Source organism: Aythya ferina, assembly GCF_964211825.1.
Source record: "Aythya ferina genome assembly, chromosome: 16".
Taxonomy (NCBI): domain Eukaryota; kingdom Metazoa; phylum Chordata; class Aves; order Anseriformes; family Anatidae; genus Aythya; species Aythya ferina.
Genome location: NC_140315.1, coordinates 5,420,921 through 5,443,021, shown reverse-complemented (window position 1 = coordinate 5,443,021; position 22,101 = coordinate 5,420,921). Strand labels below are relative to the sequence as shown.

The 22,101-nt window shown below is 38.3% G+C and overlaps 1 protein-coding gene across 1 annotated transcript; it reads left to right on the top strand.

Moving 5' to 3' along the window:
- The first annotated feature begins 55 nt into the window (after nt 1–55).
- RAB22A (RAB22A, member RAS oncogene family) lies at nt 56–21,500 on the top strand. Its single transcript, XM_084538580.1, has 7 exons — nt 56–194; nt 2,060–2,139; nt 5,771–5,852; nt 9,938–10,009; nt 10,107–10,213; nt 12,073–12,182; nt 13,396–21,500. Exons 1-7 carry the CDS (start codon nt 159–161, stop codon nt 13,491–13,493), a joined length of 585 nt encoding a protein of 194 aa, XP_084394706.1. The 5' UTR covers nt 56–158; the 3' UTR covers nt 13,494–21,500.
- Nucleotides 21,501–22,101: the final 601 nt, after the last annotated feature.

The window sequence follows — 22,101 nt, the reverse complement described above, 5'->3', positions numbered from 1 at the left end:
TCCGCCCGTAGCTGAGGGGCGGGGAGCGGGGGGCTGCCCGCGCTGGCGTCGGGCTGTCCGTGTGTCCTGTCCGTGTGTCCGTCTGCCGAGCGGGGAAGGGGCTATGATCGTTCTGGGCCGTGTCTCCGGCGCTCGGTGAAGGCGCAGCCCGCCCGACCATGGCTCTGAGGGAGCTGAAAGTTTGCCTGCTGGGGGTAAGTGGCGCGGGGCGGCGGGGAGGGGAGGGGAGGGGAGGAGGCAGGGCGGGGGGCTGCTTGCCCTCGCCCACCCTGCTGAGGGGCTCCCCGGGCTGGTGGTGGCTGCTGGGGTTGAGCCTGGGGCCCTGCACCCCCAGAGCTGGGCCCCGGCTCCCCGGCCTTGGTCCCTGGAGGAGAGCGGTCGGGGGGGCGGCCAGGCCTTTCCCTGTGGGGAGAGGCGTTTTCATGGGGAGACGTCCTCCTCCTCCTCCTCCTCCTCCTCCTCCTCATCATCATCATCATCATCCTCATCCTCATCCTCATCCTCCTCGTTCGGCCTTGGCCTCTGAGGAGAAGTAGAGAGGAAGCGCGAAGGCTCAGTGTGTGCTTCCCTCTCCCTTGGCCTTGGAGTTCGTAAAAGGAATAAGTAAAAGCATCTGAAATCAAACTGGAGAGAGGCAGGGAAGCTGAACTGTTCTTTCTTTTTTTTCTGTGTGTGATTTTTATTTTTTAACAGTATGCATAGCCTTTGAAAATGCATTAAGTGGAGCGGGTAGAGGAAGGAGGAGACATCAAGCGAAGTGAAGTAGGAGTTTTGGAATTCCAGGGACAAGCCATGTGTTGGCTTGGGTTGGGTTCACCCTGAGGACTTCATTGGAGAGTCTCCTTTTGAATAGGTGGAGTTTTCTACATCTAAATCCTGTGCTGTACAGAGTGTGACAGGCAGAATGGTCTGCCTGTAAATGGCCCCATTGCCCTTCAGAGAGAAAATTGTTTCTGTGCTCTTCATGTTATGAAAACGTTTGAGGTAACTGAGCTACAGTTGGCTCTGCCTGCAAAGTATTTTCTCCTGTAAGAAGAGGAGAGTAAACACCTATGAAAACTGATTCCTGAACTCCCAGAGCCAGAAACTGCATCTAAATTTCTCTTTTTGAGGTTTGTGTTGTTCATTGAGACTGCAAACACTCTAAAATACAGAACTGAGGTCATACATGTTCTTCGCAAGGACAACAATTTGAAAAGATAAACATAAGTGTACGTGCTGTACCCAGTTTTATTATAATAGAAGATTAAAGATAATACATGAACGGTGTAAAACTTCAACAGCGCTTGTGCTGGTTTTCCTTAAAATTGTTCGCTCTGTAGATGTAAAGCAAAAAGTTTGTTGTCACCTGTCTTAGTTAAGTGACTATTTAAAATGTCCAACTGTTATTGAGAATGGTCTTAGTACTGGTAATCTGTTATGTCATTCCTAAATATGCCCACTACTGCTTGCTTTCTTTTCCCAATTGATTTGGTGGTACAAATACATGTGTGCCCTGAAATTTTTATGTTGAGTCTCCTCTTCTACCATTTATAAACCTGCAAAGTTGTATTTGAAACATGTTTCAGGTGTGTCATGAAGACACTTCAGGCCTTTCATTATGCAGGGTGGGACAGCATTAGTCAGAAGTTGAAATGTGTGTGTCACACTTGTATAATTTCATGTGCTCGATTGCCTTGCAAAGGTGGAGTACAATATTCAGTTGCTCTATATTTTACTAAATGTGGTAGGTCTTTCTCTGCTCTAGTTCAAGTTTGGTTTGTGTATACTTTGTGGGAGGAAAGCTTGAATAACTGATAAAAAGCAGGAATGCAGATTTTTATTCTCCATAAAAATTTCTTTATAACAATTTGGAGAACTATAACTTAGCAGAGAGACCTTTCATTTTTCTAGTAAACAATATGCTAATACCCAAAATATTTCAGAATCTAATCCAAGTTCTCTGAGATTGTCTGCAGGAACATATTATTCATGAAAAATAGATGTGAGACCAAAAAGAATAAAAGGTTTACAGCAACTAATATCTCTTTCAATTGTTCTGTGTTTTGTTTTTTTCTAGGACACTGGTGTGGGCAAATCAAGTATTGTGTGGAGATTTGTAGAAGATAGCTTTGATCCCAACATTAACCCAACAATAGGGTAAGAAACTAAAGTAAACGTGACTCGTTCAAAGATCAGACTAAATTGTAGGAGCATGTATATATACCTCTTTAAAAGATCATATGAGGCTTTTCTGTGTGTGGCAGCTAAATGTGGTAATAAATATGACTGTAGTCTTAATTAGCCCCTGAGCTACCTTAGGAAACCTGGGAGTGTATTTGGCCCTACTGCAGCTTCCATTTTCATATGTAAGATCTGAACCCATTTTGTGTTGCTAATCATGGCTAATAAAATCCTTTTAAAAATATTCTACTATAGATGCTTCTGTTAAAGAACAACATGCCTTTGTCATGCACTATTCTTGAGTTTCAAAGTATGATTATTATGTGACTGCATGATTTGTTGAAGGTTTTTTTTTTTGACAAGTCAAGTACAATAACAAGTGTACTAGGTTTTCAAAGGTAGCTAATATACTAATTCAGGTTGTAGGTTCTCTTTAGTTCGATCTATTATTATACATCAATATGTTACGCACTCGCTCGAGTAACTGATGAAATTGTTAACGCAATCAGCCACACAGCTAAGGATGTTCGAAAGATGAGCCTCAGAAGAGCAGTGTTACTGAGCTCAAATTTTCAAATAGATAAGAGGGAGAACGTCAGGAATTCTTGGAGTGCTGGGAAGTTCTTCTGTTTATTTCCTTTGCTGTCCTGTTTGTTTTCCAAGTCTCTTATGCACTGCTTGGCTCAGAAGCAATTCCTTACTTACAGGAGGACATGACTTTACTTGATGCTGAGAAGCGTGGGGGGTCAATACAATTTCCTGTCTAAGGTGCCATACAGCCTCTACTACAGCTTTGACTGAAAAGATTCTGTTGATAAAGATTAGCTGTGTCTCATCCTGCCCTTCTAGAGAATGTGGTTTCCTTGCGCTCTCTCTCCTTCCCTCCCCCTCAAAGACCCCCTCGCCCCCCAATTTTTCTGTGTAGAAATTGGTATTGAACTGCAAGATATTCTGTAGGAACCATGCTTTTTAATTTCCCTGTTAACAAAGGTAGCCTTTAAGACAGATTGCTAGATTGTTTGTCTTAGATCTTCAAGGCTTGAACATCTTTAGTTACTGTCAAATTAGCTACAGTAGATGTTGTTTTTTGGAGGACAATGGAACTGATGTGGGGATAGTAGCCAGACTGCTATTTGCTTAAGTAGGGACCAGGCTGTCCTAAACACTTAAACATAAATTGTTCAGAAGGCTAAGACTTACTGCACACAGTAATAACAACTACAAGCAAACCTCTTTGTTGAGACAGACAGTACTGCAAGATCAATTTATTTTTTCTATTACCTGAGATTAATGAGAAATTGGTAATCTGTCTTCATTCCTAATCATCCAAGTACTTAAAAAAAAAAAAAAAAAAAAAAGTTTTATTTTTTATTTTTTTAACTTATACTGTTAAATAGTTGGCTAATATGAGTGTTATCTACAGCAGCCCAAAGTTAGCGTTCGTGCTTGTGCATGTAGTGCCTGTTTTTTCATTTAAAAAAAAAAAAAAGTCTAAGCAGTAAGTGACCTGCCATGGTACCACAGACGTAAGCTTTGCAAATGTGAGGAGTACTTATTTATTTGGCTGTGGTGCTCTTTTCTGTAGTTACATGTATATGGCCAGACATCTGAACTACCTGGGTTAAACCTCTGAGTAAACTAGTATGGAATTTGCATTATGTCCTCACATCACACATGAACTCCAGCCTTGTCAAATTTGCTGTCAGTTTTTAAGTTCTGGAAAACTGTGTTGCCGTGCATGTCTGTGAGACTGCATAACGCTGCGGAGCAAAGGCTGTGATCTGTGATGCTTCTATTTAGGCGAAGTAGGATTTCCTATATTCTGGAGAAACCTCAAGTGGTTTTTGTTTTATTTTGCCTGGTAAAAGGGCTGAGACTAGAATGAACTTCATAAAATGTTGTTGTCTTCTTTCTAGAGTCAGTTTATTTTCATCTTGTAGTTTTCTGGTTCTGTGATGGTTGATTTTTTTATTACTTTTTTTCCCCTCCCTTTTGCGTAGGGAGGGGATATATATTTGAAGGCAGGAACCAAAAGATATGACCTGGACTCATTTTCTCAGTGAAATGTCTGTAACAGATGCTACGCAGTATCTTACAGTGCTCTTAGAAGTTGCCCACCATTGCGGTAATTAGGATAATTTGCAGGAGTTAATTTGTTTTTCATTAATTTAGTGATAGTTGTGGAATTCATATGGGTTCTTGAAGCGATGGATTAAAATCTGTCTTTCAGCTCTATTAATAAAATGATTAAGAGGTTCAACAACTCGTACTGTTGGTACTTTGGTATAGCAGTATGGATCAAGACTCGTCCAAACGCAGGAATTGTGTGAAGTTCCAGTAAGAAGCAGCCCAAAAATTCTAAGCAAATTCATTTTTGAAACTTTTGCTAGACTTTGCATTAATTTTCTGATTGAGACTAGGAGGTGGAAAGAGTAAATTGATTAAAGATTGATAAAAGATTAGAGAGAGGTTTTAGAGCATCTTACAAAACGAAAGCTGAGAAGTAAAGCTTTTACTCCTTTTACTTTTTGAGTTCATGAGATACAATCTTACATTTCCTGTCCTACTTCTATTTGTCTTAGAATATTTGAGCAATCACACTTCATCGTAAGTGTTCACGATTAGTTCATGATTCAAATTTGTATATAGGTAACTTGTAGAAACCCTGTCAGAACTTCAGAACTTTTGTACTCAGTGCTGAGGATGCTTTCCACTCCTGCATCTCTAGGGCCTGCAGAGTCTTCAGTATTTCTTTATACCATTAAACAGGCTTCTTGCATGGGTATAGATGTTGTTCGTGCAGTTATGGTGTTGGCTGGAAGAAGCAGATAGGAAATTTAGGTTAGATACTGCCAGTCTTCTTACTATAAGTCAAGGGTAACTAATGTAGGTGTTCCCAAAGCAACTTGTCTCTGAGTTGTGTGCTCTCTCTCTCGTGCTCTTGCTTACTCGTCATTGAAATCTTCGTTTTCTCAAAGAATTTCAAGTGGAGTCAGCCACCATTTGGGATGTTTAGTTGTGACGTGGATTAGTGCAGCTGTTCGAATTGACTGTACTGGTGTAGTTTGGTTTTCAGTGAGAATCTAATTTAGGAATTAATGCCTGATTTTCATCAGTCTTAAGGAAATTGAAGTCTTTGTGCTTTACTACAGATGCTCCTATCACTTTATTTATTTTTACTCCTTGCTAAAATACATCGAGTTACCTGCATTTAAGTAAACTGTAGTTAGACTTAGTTTGTAGGGATGTTGCATCTTATATTTGGCTTCTTAAAAGAACACCCAACTTTGGACAGTGATACTATTTGGCCAGCCGTCTGAGCTTAAGGAATGGGAAGGAGATTAATTCTTAACATTGGAAAACATTTAATATTTGCTCCCCTTTATTTTAAATTTAAGTAGCTATTTTGTCCTTCTGTAACAGTGCCCTTTTCTTCAAATTAATTTCAACATTTGTATATGAAAATCTTACTTGGTTTTGTCGGGGTGGGGTGGAGAAGCACTTTTGCTGAAATACAGACTTCTTTAAACATGGTACTAATGTTTGAAGAAGGCATTTATATTTTGGCATTAATATTCTGAAAATTGTAAACTATTTTCTTTTCCAGAGCCTCATTTATGACCAAGACTGTACAGTATCAAAATGAGCTGCATAAATTCCTAATTTGGGATACAGCTGGACAGGAACGGGTGAGTAGAGTTTTACACATATCTTTAATCACATATCTTTCATCAGACTTGTGGTGGTGGTTCTGGTTAGAGTTTGGGGTGCTTTTCAACCCCACCCCTGAAAGTTGCGAAGTGATCTGGTTTTATGAACTTGTATTAGAATATTAGTTTCTGTGCAGGTTTCTGTCCAGATACTGGTGATGTAAATATATTTTCTGTTACTGGTATTAGAGCTGAAAAGTGGAGTTAAGGATGATTACCTAATAGTAGCACAGAAAACAAAAGATTGGGATTATTTTCACTGAAAATAAGTGGTGTATGAAAGAAAACAAGGGAGGGCAAAAAGCCAGCACCTGTCTCTGGTACCATTTTTATTTGAGTTTTAAACACTCACTGTGACTGCTAACACGAGCATCAGAGTGAAACGAATGTTCTTGTTTCATTGTACAGGTAAGGCTATTTTTCCTGATTCTGGAAAAATACACAACTGCTAACACATTCTGTTAGCTTAAATGTTCAGCTTATTAAGGTTCAGCACCTTATTAAGGTGCTACTAAGGTTTTTAATTTGTTGGTAGGATGTGGGTTTAGGTGATCAAAAATTGTTTCAAGCAGTATTTTGGATGAGAACTGATCTTCTATTACTTTATGGAGTTATCTGCCCAAATCTGGTAGTGTTAAAAGCTACGTCAAGAAATCTATTTTGAAATTCACATTTTAATTAGATAGTTTGAGACTTTGATATCTGCAGTGTGCAGAGGGCCAAATGCAGCATGCATTCTGAGCAGAGATAATAAAAACATTCAAGAAACTGACTAGTCAAATGAAATCACAGTTAATTACTTTGCATCAGTTTTACTTTGGGAAAGGAAAGGTTTGCTAGTTAACTTGTTTGTTTCTGGTCTGCCAGTAACAATGATAGAAATGAACCCCCTTAACAGCGCTTACTCTTGCAGTTCAGATTCTTGACTGTTAGCTAGTGGCAACTGTCAGTTACCTATGAGTTTACTCAGGATGTGTGCTAACTGTAACAAAGATAGATACTACAGTGCTCCCTGTGAAGAGTCAGTTTGATCAGGTTGAGTTATTTTAAGACTGTAACTGGCAAATGCAACTATAGTATATTCAGGATTGGCTCAAGAAAAAAAAAAGGGAAAATATTGTAAAGGCTCAGTCAACCTCGTGCAGTCACTCAAACTCTTGGAAGTCCTGGTGGAACTGACTTGGTGGCTTTTTAATGTGATAACAGCCTTCATGGCTAGAAAAGTTACTCAAGTATATTTGTGTTGCATTCAGCGTTCTAGATTCTGAATGACTACTTACTTCCTCCCAGCAGCATGATATAAGGCAAACTTAGGTCACTGGGGATGTGTCCCAGGGATATGTCCTATTTATGTAGGTTATCAGAAATATCCCAGCCCTTCCATTACCAGAGTTCAGTTGGCATTTGCTGTCAACAGTTAAGCAAACATCATAGCACATTCTGAAATGTTAATGCTTGAATCAGGCTTCTGAGGGGTAGAGCATGACTGAAGAGGCTGGTACTCTTAAACAGAAAGCTTTACAAACGTGCCTGCAACAACTTGGCAGGAAATATCTATTACGTAGTAGCATTCCATCCTGTTCACTTTAACTGTGTTTGCAGGCAATGGGAGAACGCCCTAATTTGGATTCAGCACGCTACAATCTGAGGAAGTGTATCTGTACATGACTAGCACATTCCCTGTCTGTTTTTAGACTGTGACATCTTTTTATTTTCTTCCGTTCAAGTTGCATGTTACGCTTGTGAAAGTCAGAAAAGATGGCTTACCTGGCCCCTGACCCAAGATCTGTGATATCTCTAAAGCTTGTTCCACACAAGAAGTCATCACTGTGGGGCCCAATATATCCGAGGAAATCAGCAAATTGGGAGCAAGAATATTTTCTTTGATAGGGTGTCAGTGTCTTCATAGACACATTCTCTCCAAAACCAAGCTGACGCTCTCTCTTACTGCTGGTTACAATTGGTCCATATGCATGCCTTGTGCTGAACTCTGCAGCGCTGTTTTCTAGTAAGCAATATGTTTGGCAGGGTGTTTGGAAGGGATCCCATGTGCGGTGGTCTGGAACACCAAAAACGCCCAAACTGTTCTTGGGATTATGATTTCTCTTACGAGCTATGATAGTAACAAACACAATTCCTGGTCTTTTTGAGGAATGTTTACTATCTTCTACTTCTAAAGCCCATCAGCAAATGGGTCTAGGTTATACTAGGCAACCTCGTGTTCGAAATGGCTTCAGGAAGTGACAAACTAGCCTTGCTCCAAAGGTAGAAACGTGTGCTAATTCACTTCACACAGCTGGCTTCCCTGCATGTCTTATTTGTTCTCTCATGTCTTCTGAACTATATAAAGTTGGTAGAAGATTACTTACAGCAGCTAGGATTTCTGCATTCATACCTAAGAATTGAGAAAAGTTGTCTGGATAATTACGTTGTTAATAATTCTGTCAAAATGTCAATCAAGAGACAGGAGGGCAAGCTGAAGTCTTAGAAAAAGCAGCAAAACAAAAAATTAGTGTTTCTGGTGGCATGTGTTTTGTTAATGTATTTTACCTACTGACTGCTCTTAGGTGGAAAAAAAAACCACGTATCTAAGTGTTAGGCAGGAAATGAGAGTAATACCAAATCAGCAAGTGAAAGTTGGTTTATTCCCAATGTAAACAGTCAAATAATCAAAAAGCCAGGTTGCAAGGAGTCCAAGTAGTGGTTTACCAAATATGCTTCCCTTTGCATTTTAGTATTTATATGGAGGAGAGGGATTATGCCCCAATGTGAACTGAATACCTGCCTGTGTTTCCCTTTCTCACTATTAAATATTTTCATATTCTGAACTTTGTGTTCAAAACCCCGTTTTCAACACAGAATTTGAGATCTAAATGTAAATGGTCTGGAATTTGCCTTTATACCAAAACTTTTATGATTCATAATATTGCTCTCAGTTGCACTGTATTAAGCAAAAGGAAATTTGCTTGGTTCTAATAAAATATCAGCCTTCCTGGAAATCTGTATTCTACTCATGGTTTTTACTATGAGTAGCAAGATGCATGAAAGATTGAAGTACCACATGCTTACATCAAAACAGCACATGTAGCATACTCTCTGCTTCAGCTGAGAGTTTAGTTTGCTGGACCAGTTGTATGGTGCTTTTTCAATTAGAACATCATATTGTTATTTTGTTAAGAAATTTTTAATAATATTTTAGATGCGACTTCAATTGTGTTCTTCCCCCCCCCCCCCCAATCCTGGATTCAAAACACTGTCTGTGCAAAGTTACAGCCCTGGTTTATACCCTGCAAACTCACTACCAACCAAATATTCCTGTTACAGGTTTAATTTTGAATATTGCAATAAAATTACTGTAGGCGTTTATTATCCAACATGTTTCTTAAAGCTTTATTTGCAATGGATCACATAGCTTTGGACTTTTTTTTTTTTTTTTTTTTTTTTTTTTTTTTTTTTAAGATATAAACATCCTTCAAATTTTTGAGCTTTGAGGAAAAACTTGAGCAAAACCCCTAATGCTATAAATTAGATCAGGGAGAAAACAGCATTTTTAGCATTAAATGAATGGGGTGAGTTACTCATTTTTCAGTAGGGCTAGAGTTTGACACCAGCCTATGAACTTTTCAAATCAGCAATAATACATGCTAGTTTTCTTTAAACTACTTTTTGTCCAAAAACATCAGCAAGAAGAAACAAGTTCAGTTTTGACTTTTTTCCCCCTTGCTCAGTATTTGAAGTTGAGCATGTGTGCTGCAGGTTTGTGTCTGTATCGCCAGCCTCTTCTTAAATGAGAGATTTTAATCTAGTCAAAATAAGGTCAAGGTAAGCTGCGTGCTTTTTTTTACCACAGGTGTGCTGCTGATTCCTAGACTGTTTATTGTTTGGCCTGTGTAAAACAATATTTTCATGGAAGTTTATGTAGTCCGCTGTGCGGGCTCTCTGCAACGAAAAGTTTTCCCCTAATGTTACATTTAAAGCTAGTTATCTCTTACTGTACTGTTAAATAAGGAAGCTGTGGAGGTCAGTGAAAATGAGATTCATGATGTACGGTCTCTTTCTTTCAGTTTCGTGCTTTAGCCCCAATGTACTACAGAGGGTCAGCAGCAGCCATTATAGTTTATGACATCACAAAAGAGGTAAGAAATTGGACTTTGACTCAGCATTACAACTTCTGGTTATTGTGACATGGGCCAGTTCTGATTCTTATTTCCTTCTGTTCTTCTTCCACATCAGGAAACTTTCTCAACGTTAAAGAATTGGGTTAAAGAGCTTCGACAACATGGACCTCCAAACATTGTTGTAGCTATCGCGGGAAATAAGTGTGATCTTAATGATGTAAGGTAAATAACTGTTGATGGTTCAATCTTAATTTCAGGAGATAAGCTCATAGACCTTTAAATACTTAATATGTTTCACCAGCTCTGAAATCTTAAGCAGTTAAACTTCAGCAGTTTTGCACTGTCTCGTGAAACTTGGAGTTTCACAAGGAGTCTGAGTTTTCTACTGCCAAAAGATTTGGTTAGTCTGCCTTTGTTTTTCTTGCCCACTTCCTCCCCTTTGGTGCAAGTATATGTGTGGTTGGGCAGCAAATCAGGCTGTAAAATGCATCCAGATTAAAACTAACCAATTAAAAAAAGGGAAAACCTATCCAAGTGTATTTATCTTGTTCACAACATGATCACTTGCTAGCATGACAGAGGTAGGGTAGCAGGGTTAGGAACGAGCAGTTTATAGGGAGACGGGATTACCTTTTCTGGTGGCAGTGCCAAGTTATACAAGCTTAAACTGCCCGTGAAACTACGGTGTAATACGACCTGTTTACCTCATTTGTAACAAGTACCCTGTCAGTCTGTAGCACCTCATTCTGTTATGAAAAACATCGAGCCTGTTGGAAAGCATTGTGTAGGTTCTTCTGACTTGCTTGTTCAGGTGCCTACCCTTTCTGCTTAAATGCCAGGGTGGAATTGGCTGTAGTTGAGATGGTTGCAGGAAGTGGGAAAAACTCTTGAGAAACTTTATGGACAGCCAAAGTCTCAAGAAAGCATGTATTAAAAACAAAAGAAGCCCTTTTTTATTGATGTCCTGGTTAAATAAGCCAAAATTCAGAAAGGTGTGTGCAAACTTCTTGTTTTTAGATTTCATTGGAAAAGGTACCACTGTTGCTGTCCAGAGGCAACAGCATGGTTGGTTATGTTTGAAAAACCACTGCGAAGTTGATTCTTAGTGTGGTTTTACAAATCATTAGTATACTTTAGTAACCTAGTGAGCTCTAATAACTCTTCTCAGAAACAACATATCTCTTGGAGTAAATATGGCATAAAATTCCTTAGAAGAAAATTTTAAGGCATGCAGTATTAAATCTCCCACTTGTGCTTACATCTTGGTACTTAGGTGGCATCATAAAGCATGTAAACATTGCTATTCAAGCTAATGGCCAAGATTCCTTCTACTACAGAGACAGTGTTTGTGTCATTGACCTAAAGTCTCTGCTTTTGTGTGTTTTGATGTCCTAAGCCTGTTATTACTGACAGGAGAGATGTGTCTTAGAAATGGTATGTAAAGCTGTGTGGGGTATAGTCATATAGCCTTCCCTTCAGCTGTTGGGTTTTGTTTTTTTTTCTTGTTGTTTATGGAAACATTGCATTATCAACTTGCCTATCAACTTAAGGGTGGAAAATAGTTTTTTTCACTACTTGGCTGTCTTGTTGTTAGCACAGTCAAAATACATTTCTGTTCATAGCAACGTCCTCATTGCTTCACATAAACTAAATGGTATACTAATAATCCATGCAGTGTTCAGAGAGATCTAGTTTGGGGAGCAGTTGTAGGAAATCCACTGGATTAGCGGAATGAAAACTTCAGGATCTTTTCAGAGTCCCTAAAACTTGTGTGTGTGAAGAGCAAAGTACCCCCAATGACTGATTGCAGACCTGTGCTTAAAGCACTCAAGAAACAAACTCCATTGTAACGTCAGATGGATTGAGGTCATTTAGTTTGATTGTGCTTCAGTGGTGCTTGTACCTCTGGAAGAAAGCATACAGTAAAGAATGAGCATCAACTTCAGGATGAGGGAGCAGGGTGATGAGAAATGGGTAATATGAAATACTTGCTAAGTGAGACACTTAAAATTCTGAATCCTGTTTTTTTTTCTGCATTCATTTTTTTTTCTTTTTTTTTTTTTTTTTTTTTTTTTTTTTAGAGAAGTCATGGAAAAAGATGCTAAAGACTATGCAGATTCCATTCATGCAATATTTGTAGAGACAAGTGCGAAAAATGCAATAAACATTAATGAACTCTTTATAGAAATTAGTAAGTATTTAAACAGGTAATGTTTTCTTCTGAAAGACGTTCAAGTAGAAATTTGGTTACTGTAATTTTTTGGGGGTGCTATTTAGGTGATAGTATGCTGATGTAAATGCTAACTGAGGTGTGTAAATTTTTGGTCATCTAATGACCTCTAAAGATTCCTTGTAGGGATTTTAAGCCTACTGTGATGCTGCTGGACAAATAGCAAGCAGGGCACTGATGTCAGAAGTCAGTGTCATCTTACTATATCCATTGTTAAATGATTTAACTGGTACATCCAAGGTTATGGAAGGGACAGCAAATGGCATGAGAACTATCCAAACTTTATACAACTGAGAAAAAGAATTTGATTCTTGCTCTTAATGTTTGTGCTTAGTTTAGAACAGTGTGTTTTCAAAAACAGAAGAATTCAGAAGTGCTAGATTACTGCCTGGGAGATAGCAACTAGTGTGTGGATTTTCCACCAGTACTGTTGTGATATCTTGTTTTTTTTGTTTGTAAGATGTATTTCAAGCAGCAACATCAAGATGCAGATATATCAGTCTGCTTGTGAAATTAGAACCAACAGTCCATTTGTGTGTGTATGCACTATTATTTAACTTCGGGTAACTACAACAATGTTATATTTTAGAAAAAAAAGTTCTTGAAAGCAGATGAGTATATTGAAGCTGATGTCAAAAATATGCACTGTAGTTAAGCTTCATGGTTTACTGACTTTATAGTTGCTCTCTATAATCTTAAAAAATGGCCTAGTTTAAACATTGAAAAAACATCTTAAACCTCTCAAAAAAGAATTCTCAGCCATGAATGGTCAACTTCAAACACCGACTAGATGACTGAAGTAGCTACCTTTACAAGCGCTTCAGTGTTAAGCCTGACACGGGTGATCTGCTGTGGAAATGCAGGTCTAGATGATAGATCTCGACAAAGAGATTCCAGATGGTATTGTGTGCTGCAAAGTTTATTCTCTGGGTGCTTCCATAACTTAGGTCTCTTAAGACTGATTTAGCCTGAAGTGCAAAGTTAGCTTAAAGCTGCCTCTGCTCTTTTTTGTGGAACTGTACCTCTTATGGGCACTGTATAAACTGTTAACTGCCATCCTTCTGTTATGCGGGAATATCGTCATTAATAACATCTGACAAAACATACATTGAATGCATACAATTAGTTCCAAGTATAATGTTTGCAATAAATGTTATTTTCTGCCTCCTTATAGGTCGTAGAATTCCATCAACTGACACGAACCCCCCAACTAGTGGTAAGGGATTCAAACTTAGAAGACAGCCATCGGTGACAAAGCGCAGCTGCTGTTGACTGATCCATTAGAAAATCAGACTTGTTTATACAGTAGGTGGTCTTGGAAGTTAATAGTTCACGTTGGGTTTATATTATCAGTCTTAGATCTCTATCTGCTGGTGTTCATACGCCCAAGGTCCTACAAAAACGGACCAGTTCATCTGACATCTGTATGCTCGCAGAAAAGACTGCAATCATAATGTCAGCCTGTTTACTTACAAAAAGTGTAGTATCTCTTGTATTAAAAGGGAATCCATCATCAGTTTTGTGGACTTGCTTAAAAGGAAGGTGACTATGGACGGTAGAACTGAAATGCTTAGTAGTTTTGTAATCAAGATTTTGTTTTTTTTGTAAAAAGGGAAATGAGCACTTTTGTGGGACTTGGGGGTGGGAGGAGTCTGTTGAACTTTGAAAGTTAGTCAGATGTCATTTCTTCCTTTTCTTCAGTGAGCCTTATTTGAGATTTAACTGTAGCTAATCCAAAGTATAATGGGACAGTTGGTTTCAGGTGGCTACAGAATAAGCAACTGAAGACAGATAATAGGCAAATCAGTCCATCCACTCCCCAGAACCCATTTGCACTTTTTATTTAAAGATGATACACACCGGGGATGGGGACACAAACGAGAGGTCTTAAACCATGGACAATCTTTTTTTCCATGCTGACTTTAATCACTTTAAGGCAAACTGATATGCTTTATAGTCATCTTCTTGTTCATAGAAGGTTTTTAATATTAAGATGTTGATTGAAGAAAACCTAGCTGTAGTTCTGACTAAATTAAGTGATTACTGACTAAAAACAGATGCTGTAAACAGATGCTGCCAATAGTTCTGGTAAGACTTAAAAGGCTGGGGGGGAAAGCTTTCAGTTGCTTAGCATGTGTAAAGTGTTCATATTATATTTAAGAGACCAGTGTTTAAAGTATTATAAATTATGTAAAAACATTTTTTTTTAATGCAATCTTATTCACTCCTTCCATTCCACACCTATGGATAAACTTCTGGGGTTATCTATCAGTTTGGTTTTTTTCCAGCATTTTATGTTATTGTCACTGTTGGTGACTTCATCCAGAGACAGGCTGAAATTCACTCTTTAAATCCCATTTGAAAGAACCAATTAATAGAGGCTGCTGTTGGTGCAATGTCAGGTCTGTCTGTTGAACAAGTTTTCATCTGTGGTGCACCCAGTCTTTCCTCTTTTGGGCACAAAAGTACAAATAGGAAGTAACCTTAAGACATGTGGTAATGTAGATCATTACCTCTTGGTTCCTGGGCTTTTTCACCTGTGAGGACTTTTAAGTAAATCAGTGTTTAGCTTATATTGTGTTGGTTTTAGTATGTTCTCAATTAAACTATAGATTGACCATACCCTTTTGTGCTTTTTTATTTATTTTTGCTTTTTGTTTCCTACTAGCAGTAGTGAGGAACTTTATACTTTTGAAGAAAAAGATCATAAAATACTCAAGTATATACTACTGTGCTGTTAAGCTTTCCAACTGAAATGAGGTCATGGTGAGATATTTGTTCTCTATAATCTGGCTTTCTATCATCTCAAGTATTTTCTCTTAAGGAAATGGGAGAAAAGTTTTTTAAAAATGAAAGAATTTACAATTCAGATTAGTTTGTATTAATCAGAATTCTTGTAGAGCTCTTATGGAGCAGAACAGTTAAACTGTTAGGGTGAAATTTTAAATGGATCAGTATATTTTAATGAAATTTGACTACGTTTTTAAAATCATTGTACAGGCTTCATGCTTCATATATAAAATATTTCATTTATTAAATAATAAATCTGGAAGTTTTCTTGAACTAGAAAATATAGTAAGAAAAGGAAAATACCAAATATCAGGAATATCTTCCATGCAGGTTAGTAGAAAAAGGTTTTTGGACTTGCTAAATTATGTTTATTGCCTGTAGCATGGAATAAAAATGAAGTTTGTCTTCTTTTCCATGAGATAATAAAAATCGTGTAATATTACCTATCCAATATTTATTAACTTGAGAAGAAATACTGAATTCTAGGTGGGACAGAGCTAGGTTAGTACACTGAGATTATTGTAGCTGTCTCTAGTTATACTGCATCATGTACTATTACACCACTTTTATTATCTCACTGATCCTGTATAGTATCTCTTAGGAAATCTTTATAAAGTACATTCTGAGCTATTCTTTTACTTGATGCATACCACAATTAGTCTTAAAACAAACAAAAAAAGCAAGCAGCAGCATCAACCTGGCTCTTCACCGATGTAGCTGAATCTTGATGCTTCAGACTCCTTTTGTGTACATGTTACTAACCTGGGTGGAATACAAGCATACTTCGTAGCTTTTTTGCGCTCCTGATCTTGAATTACTCCAGTTAATGAAGACATGGAAGTGACCAGGGTTTGCCCAAACTAGAAACACTGAAGTGAGACTGCTTTTTAAGACCATGCCTATGGAAAATGACAGCCTGTAGATGTCAGTTCATTTGGGCCAAGATAACTTCTTGTTGATCAGTTGGCCTTAACTAAAAGTTGAAATGCAGTCTTGCCTGGATGAGATGTGCATGTTTGAGATCTCATTTTTGTTGGAGAAAAATGGTTTCTTCTGTACTAATAATTTTTTTAGGCCACCTGCTATCATTTTGCACTAGGCTTACTGGAATTGATTATGTTTTTCCCTAACATAGCCTCTCTATTTGGAGAAAAATTAGCTTTTGAGTGTTTGAAGGATTGATTATCAACCATTCCAATAACCTTTTTAGTAACTTTGTTAAGAAGTTACTGAAAAAAGCTTGGGACTTGAGTTTTATTCTGCTACACCTTTCTTTTTCATGAATTGTGATCATCATAGAGACTTGGTTTTAAAATAATCTGAAAGGGAATTGATGGCTTAAAAAAAATAGTTGAGAGGGACAAGTGTCAAATTTGTAAAAAGATAATGAGGTGCATGTCATAAAATTGATTTAAAGCATTTTTAAATTGACAAAATGCTACTATTTCCACCTCTATACAACGCCAACTCTTTCGTACAAAAGTGTAGATGTCTATAAAAATTGTACTTGACAAATGGTTTGTTCCTAAGCTTTGGAGTTACTTAAATGTGCTGCCCAAGTTTTGGAGGGTGTCTTCATCATTCCCTATAAAATATAAGCTTCTTAAATGGCTTGCTATGCTATATGGGTAGCTTTGTAGCATATTTTAGATACATGCTGGAAACTGGCATGCTAAGTGCCTAGATAGGTGAGTTGGGGAAGCTTCTGTTTAATAAAATACAAAGGCATTTAGTGGCCAAACTACTGAAAATTGTAATAGGTGCTTTGAAAAGTTCTAAGAGAATTCCAACAACTTTTGCTGTTTCCAGGAAGGTAAAGACTGTATATTATTAGATCCATGTTGAAACAAAAATCATTGCACTTTAAATTCCTACTGGTATCAGTGAAACCTTTCCTTTAAGTGCCACAGTATCAGACAGCTAACAGTTCAGAGGGGTGTTCAATGCAGACTTGTCTTTGACGTTTGTGTATACATAGTACCAATTTAATGCTACCGGCATGCTCAGGAAAGAATACTTACATGCCTGGGAAGAGAATAATAGGAGAGGCAGCCATGCCTACTCACTGATCCTGAATTCTGTTCCTTTAACCTGGTCGAGAGATGTGAGATTCATTGGGAATTGCTTTCATTCATGGTTAAAGCTTCATTTTAGAGATCAAAAAATAATCCATTTTCAATATCATGAATGGTTTAAAAAAGTTGGCCTTGACAAGCTTTTTGTTATGATGATAATCCTAAATTGTTCCTTAACATTAGTGTTCATTTCCAATATAACATATTGAGTATTAGTTGGAAAAGAAAACTTTATTAGTGATGATTGAATGATGTTCTTGTGAAACTCTTTAGTGTTTATTAAGGATGAGGCAGTCTATTTGTGGCGTGCTATGTCAGCAGTCTGCAAAGACTATCTTGGGAATTGATGATTTACAGGACAGAAGCTGTATAAACTGTGTGGCTAGTCACCCTGTAGGGAGCCTCGCTTATAAGCAGCAATAACTGCATAAAAGTAGAAAAATATCTCAAGCATGGGGAGACTCTGAATATACAACCAACATCAATTTCTACACTGCCTATTCATTTTCTAAAATACTTCGGATATCTTTCTTAAACACTTCAAATCTCTAAAAAGAGGCTCGTCTTCCCATGGACAAGAGACAGGGATGAACTTTCTTAACTTAGCGGGAAGTTGTTTTACAATGACCCAAGACTGTGTTTGTATGTGATGAGTCGGTTTCTCAAAGCATGAGAATTGTGTGTGTGGAAGTAAGGTTTTCAAAGATCTGTATAACATTCTTCAGAGATAACTCGTAACGTCTGAACCTCTCTCAACAATTTACCAAAGGCCTTGGTAGTCTAGGGTGTTCCCTGCTGACTGGAAGCTGGCCAGTGTTTTACCCATCTACGAGAAGGTCACTAGAGGGGACCCAGGAAGTTACAGACGTGTCAGTCTAACCTCAGTCCCAGGAAAAGTTATGGAGAAGATTATCTTGAGTGCTGCTGAAAGGTAATAAAAGAACAAAACTTTGATCAGGTGTAGTCAGCATGGATTCATGAAGGAAAGGTCCTACCTTAGTCATTTGATCTCCTTCAGTGACAAGGTCAACCACTTAATGGATGAAGGGAAGGCAGTGCATGCAGTCTTTCTGGATTTTAATAATGTCTTTCATACTGTCCCTCAGAATATCCTGGAGAGATGGTCTAGCTGAGTTAAACAGGTTCACACTGCGCTGGGTGATGAACTGGCTTGACAGTAGAGCTCAAAAAAAGGTAGTAAATGGGGCTGTGTCTGCTTGGTGGCAAGTCCCTAGCAATGTTTCCCAAGGCTCAATTGTAGGGCCAGTTATGTTCAACATTTTTATCAGTGATCTGGGTGCAGGAGTGGAATGCATCCTGGGCAAGTTTGCTGATGACACTAAACTGGGAGGTGCTGTTGACTCCCTGGAGGGGTGAGGGGCCTTGCAGAGGGATCTAGGCAGATTGGAGCAATGGACAATCATCAGTGCCAAGTTTGACAAGGGTAAATGCTGGGCTGCACTGGGATGGAGTAATTCTGGACACGGGTACAGCCTGGGAGATGAGTGGCTGGAGAATGGCTCTGCAGAAAGGGCCCCAGGGGTACTGGTGACAGCAGGCGCAACACAAGCCAGCACTGTGCCCTGGCAGCCAAAAGGGCGAACCATATTTTGGGGTCCATTAAACACAGCATAGGCAGCCAGTCAGAAGAGGTGATTCTCCACTGTATTTTGCACTGGTGCAGCCTCTCCTTGAATATCACGTGCAGTTCTGTGCCCACAACATAGAAATGATGTTAAGATCCAGAGGAAAACAACAAAGCTGATGGTAAACGGTCTGGGAGGCATGTCCTGTGAGTAGAGGTTGAGGACACTTGGGTTGTCTAGTTTGGAGAAGAGAAGGCCAAGAGGTGACCTTATTGTGCTCTACAAATCCTGGGGAGGGGAAGCAGGGAGAGAGGTGCTGGTCTGTGCTCCCTGGTAACTGACGGTGGAATATGAGGGAACAGCACAAAGCTGTGCCAGGGAGGTTCTGGGTGCGTGGTCAAATGCTGCAGCAGGCTTTCTAGGGAGGTGGCTGATGCCTCGTGCTTGTTGGTGTTCAGGGGGCTTTGGGATAATGCCACCCATACTGTGCTTTAGCTTCTGGTTAGCCCTGGGGTGGCCAGGCAGTTGGACTAGATCAGCTTTGTAGGTCCCTTTCAACTGAACTATTCTATGCTCACATTGCATCTCTATTTGTAGATCATACCCATACTAATGTTTGGCAACAGAAGACTTATTATTCCAGGTGTGAATTACCAATCTAAGATTAAAAAAAAAAAAAAAAAAAAAAAGAAAAGAAAGAAGTTTAATATAAGATTTGTCAGCTGACCTTTTCAGAGTTGTATGGCTCCAGCCTGTCAAAAGAAATAAGCTTGAAACTGCATCTTTGTTTCTCGTACGAGAATTCAAGTGCCAAAACATATTTCTCTCTAATTGTTAGGCCTTCTGACACCAATGCTTGTTTAAAAAAAAAATTATATATATCACTTTCTGGACTTTTGAATGCAAACTTTAAAGTCAGATAGGATCAAAAACACTCAATGTGCAAAAGCTGAACAAGCATTATCAAACTTTATCCATGAAGTGTCACAGATTTTAAAAAATTAAAAAGTCATTCAAGGCCTATAAGACTATCCTACAATCCAAGAATATTTATGGGTTTCCTCTGACATGTCAAAGGAATTCTAGGCTCAACTTTTTCTTCCTTCCCCTCTCAATTCCCCCCCACTCAAGCCTGAATTTTTAAGTACTGTGAGTGTGCGTGCTATAAAGAGCTATTTAAAAATGCTTACAAAACTTCTAGTGGCTTAGAGTTATTTGATGCTTCCTATTTCACATAGGAAATCAAGGCACTAGGATGAATGTGTCCCGTTAAAATTCAGTAGAGTATTTGCTGAAATTGTTCTAATTCTAGAATAGAGAATTTCTAGAAGAAAGAAATTTGTTTTTCCCGTTGCATCATACTGCAAGTTGGGAGGGAGGGGGGTTAAATTTTTTCTTAAACACTAACAATTTTATTCAAGGAGGTTGGGTTTTCTTTGTTTCATTCATGTTAATATTTTCACGTGCTTTGTTGAACAAACCAACTGCTACTCCTTTTCTGATGTTGAAGGATACAGACAACCTTTTCTGTCATTCTCTTCATTTGTGTGGGTGTAATATTCCATCCAGTTGTTGCAGTCCAGTTCAGATTCACTGCTACTTTCTTGCCTTACTTTTACTCACGTTGCAGTATGTATTTCCTATTATTAAATCCATTCTCTTTTCTTGAGAATTTGTTCTTTGTTTCCTTATGGGATCTAGCCAAGAAAATGTGGCAAGTGTCTTTTTTTCTCCTTAAAGGTTCAAGAAGTATCTGTCACAGCAGCAAATATTTTTTAACAAAGTGGTAATTCATTAGTACAGCGTTATGAAATTAAGAAATCATAGCAGCTGAGACACATACCGCTATTTTATTACACTAGATAGGAGGCTAAAAGCACGTTCACCTGAAGGAAGTAAATTATAGTAAAGCCCTAATAACATAATTTGAACTCTTCTGTATTTTAACTTCTGTACTTCCTATTTCTGAATACAGTGCATCCAGCATTGAAATTGTGGCAGAATGAATTGATACGAAACATGAATGGATCATATTTCTGTAGCTGTAGGACACTTAAGACTTCTTGGCAATTTTCCCCCTTGTGTTCCTTGGCCCCCAGTCCAATGAAGAAAAAAGGAAATAATTCTGAAGGTTAAAAAACAAAAACTTTGCATTTGCATTTGTGTATTCAGGGCACAAAAATAACCTGATATGCATATAGCTCTTGCAGTGTACTAAATGTATGCCTGTAAAATTAAGCGTGAAGGTTAACCTTTATATCAGCAGTTCTTGTCCCTCCTGAGAATGTTCTGTCTTTTTGTTATAGTATTGGGTTAACCTGTTAAAAAAGATTGAAAGGTCTGTGCCTTCTTATTATAATATCTCTTATTAAGACAAACTAAAGCCGCTCAAAGTTACAGAGCATTTGCAGCACTGTAAACTGCACAAATTTACAACCATTGCTTCACTGCATGAAATGTAGTCAGATTGCGAGTGATGAAATATAGTGATGAATTCTCAAGCTTATGAATGTTTTTGAGACTTTTATAGTCTTCTCTTGGGCTGGTCCCGAGGGTGTGTACAGGTTTGTCTGTATTGTTGGTTTGTAGATGCTAATGAGGAAAACCAGACTTTTGTTCTCTCCTTTTTGTTTGTATTGTTACACTCCCATATAGTGCATAGACTGAAAATAAAGAAATGTTGGTTTGGCATAATGTAAACAGCATTTTCAGCTTAAGCATCCATAATAAACTTTTATAGTGTAATAACATGCTAAATCACTACCAGTCCGATGTATTGTGCAAAAAAAGGTGTAAACATTTTATTAATAAAAAGCTTTGTTTATAAACCTGCTGGCCTTGTTTTTAAGTGGTTCCAAAATTCTCAACATCATCAAAAGTAGTCTCTATAGTAATAGAGTTCCAGAAGAGGAATGCTAAGCAATACCACAGTAGAAGTGAATCTAAGTGACAGTTCAAATATCTGTTTTCTAAAAGCAGTGACTGCTGGTCATTCAGAAACTGAAGCTTTTCCATGGCGTAAGTATACACAGACAGACAACAGACAAACTTGTACAAAAAAAGGATGGGGAGAAACAGTAAGGAGAATGCAGCTTTTGTCTTACACTTCCTTTCTTTGGAGCATGATGTCTGAGAAACTGCAGGCCACACACAGTCTTGTCAGCCAGTGCAAGGCCTGACAAGTTCTACTGGGGTCACGTTATTTAATACATTGCATTTAGCTTAGTCTGTATCAAAAGTTGAATTCTTAACTGCTTAAGCCAGATTTCTGTCAATCAAAACTGTAAAGTGCTTTTAATATCTGTATGGTGTTGTGGGGGGCTGTCATGCGAGAAGGGATCTTTTCTCATTTGCTAGTACAGCTAGCTGCTTGGCTGCTTTTTTTTTTTCCCTCTTAGAAACTGCTTTGGTTATGTACAGCACAAAAAT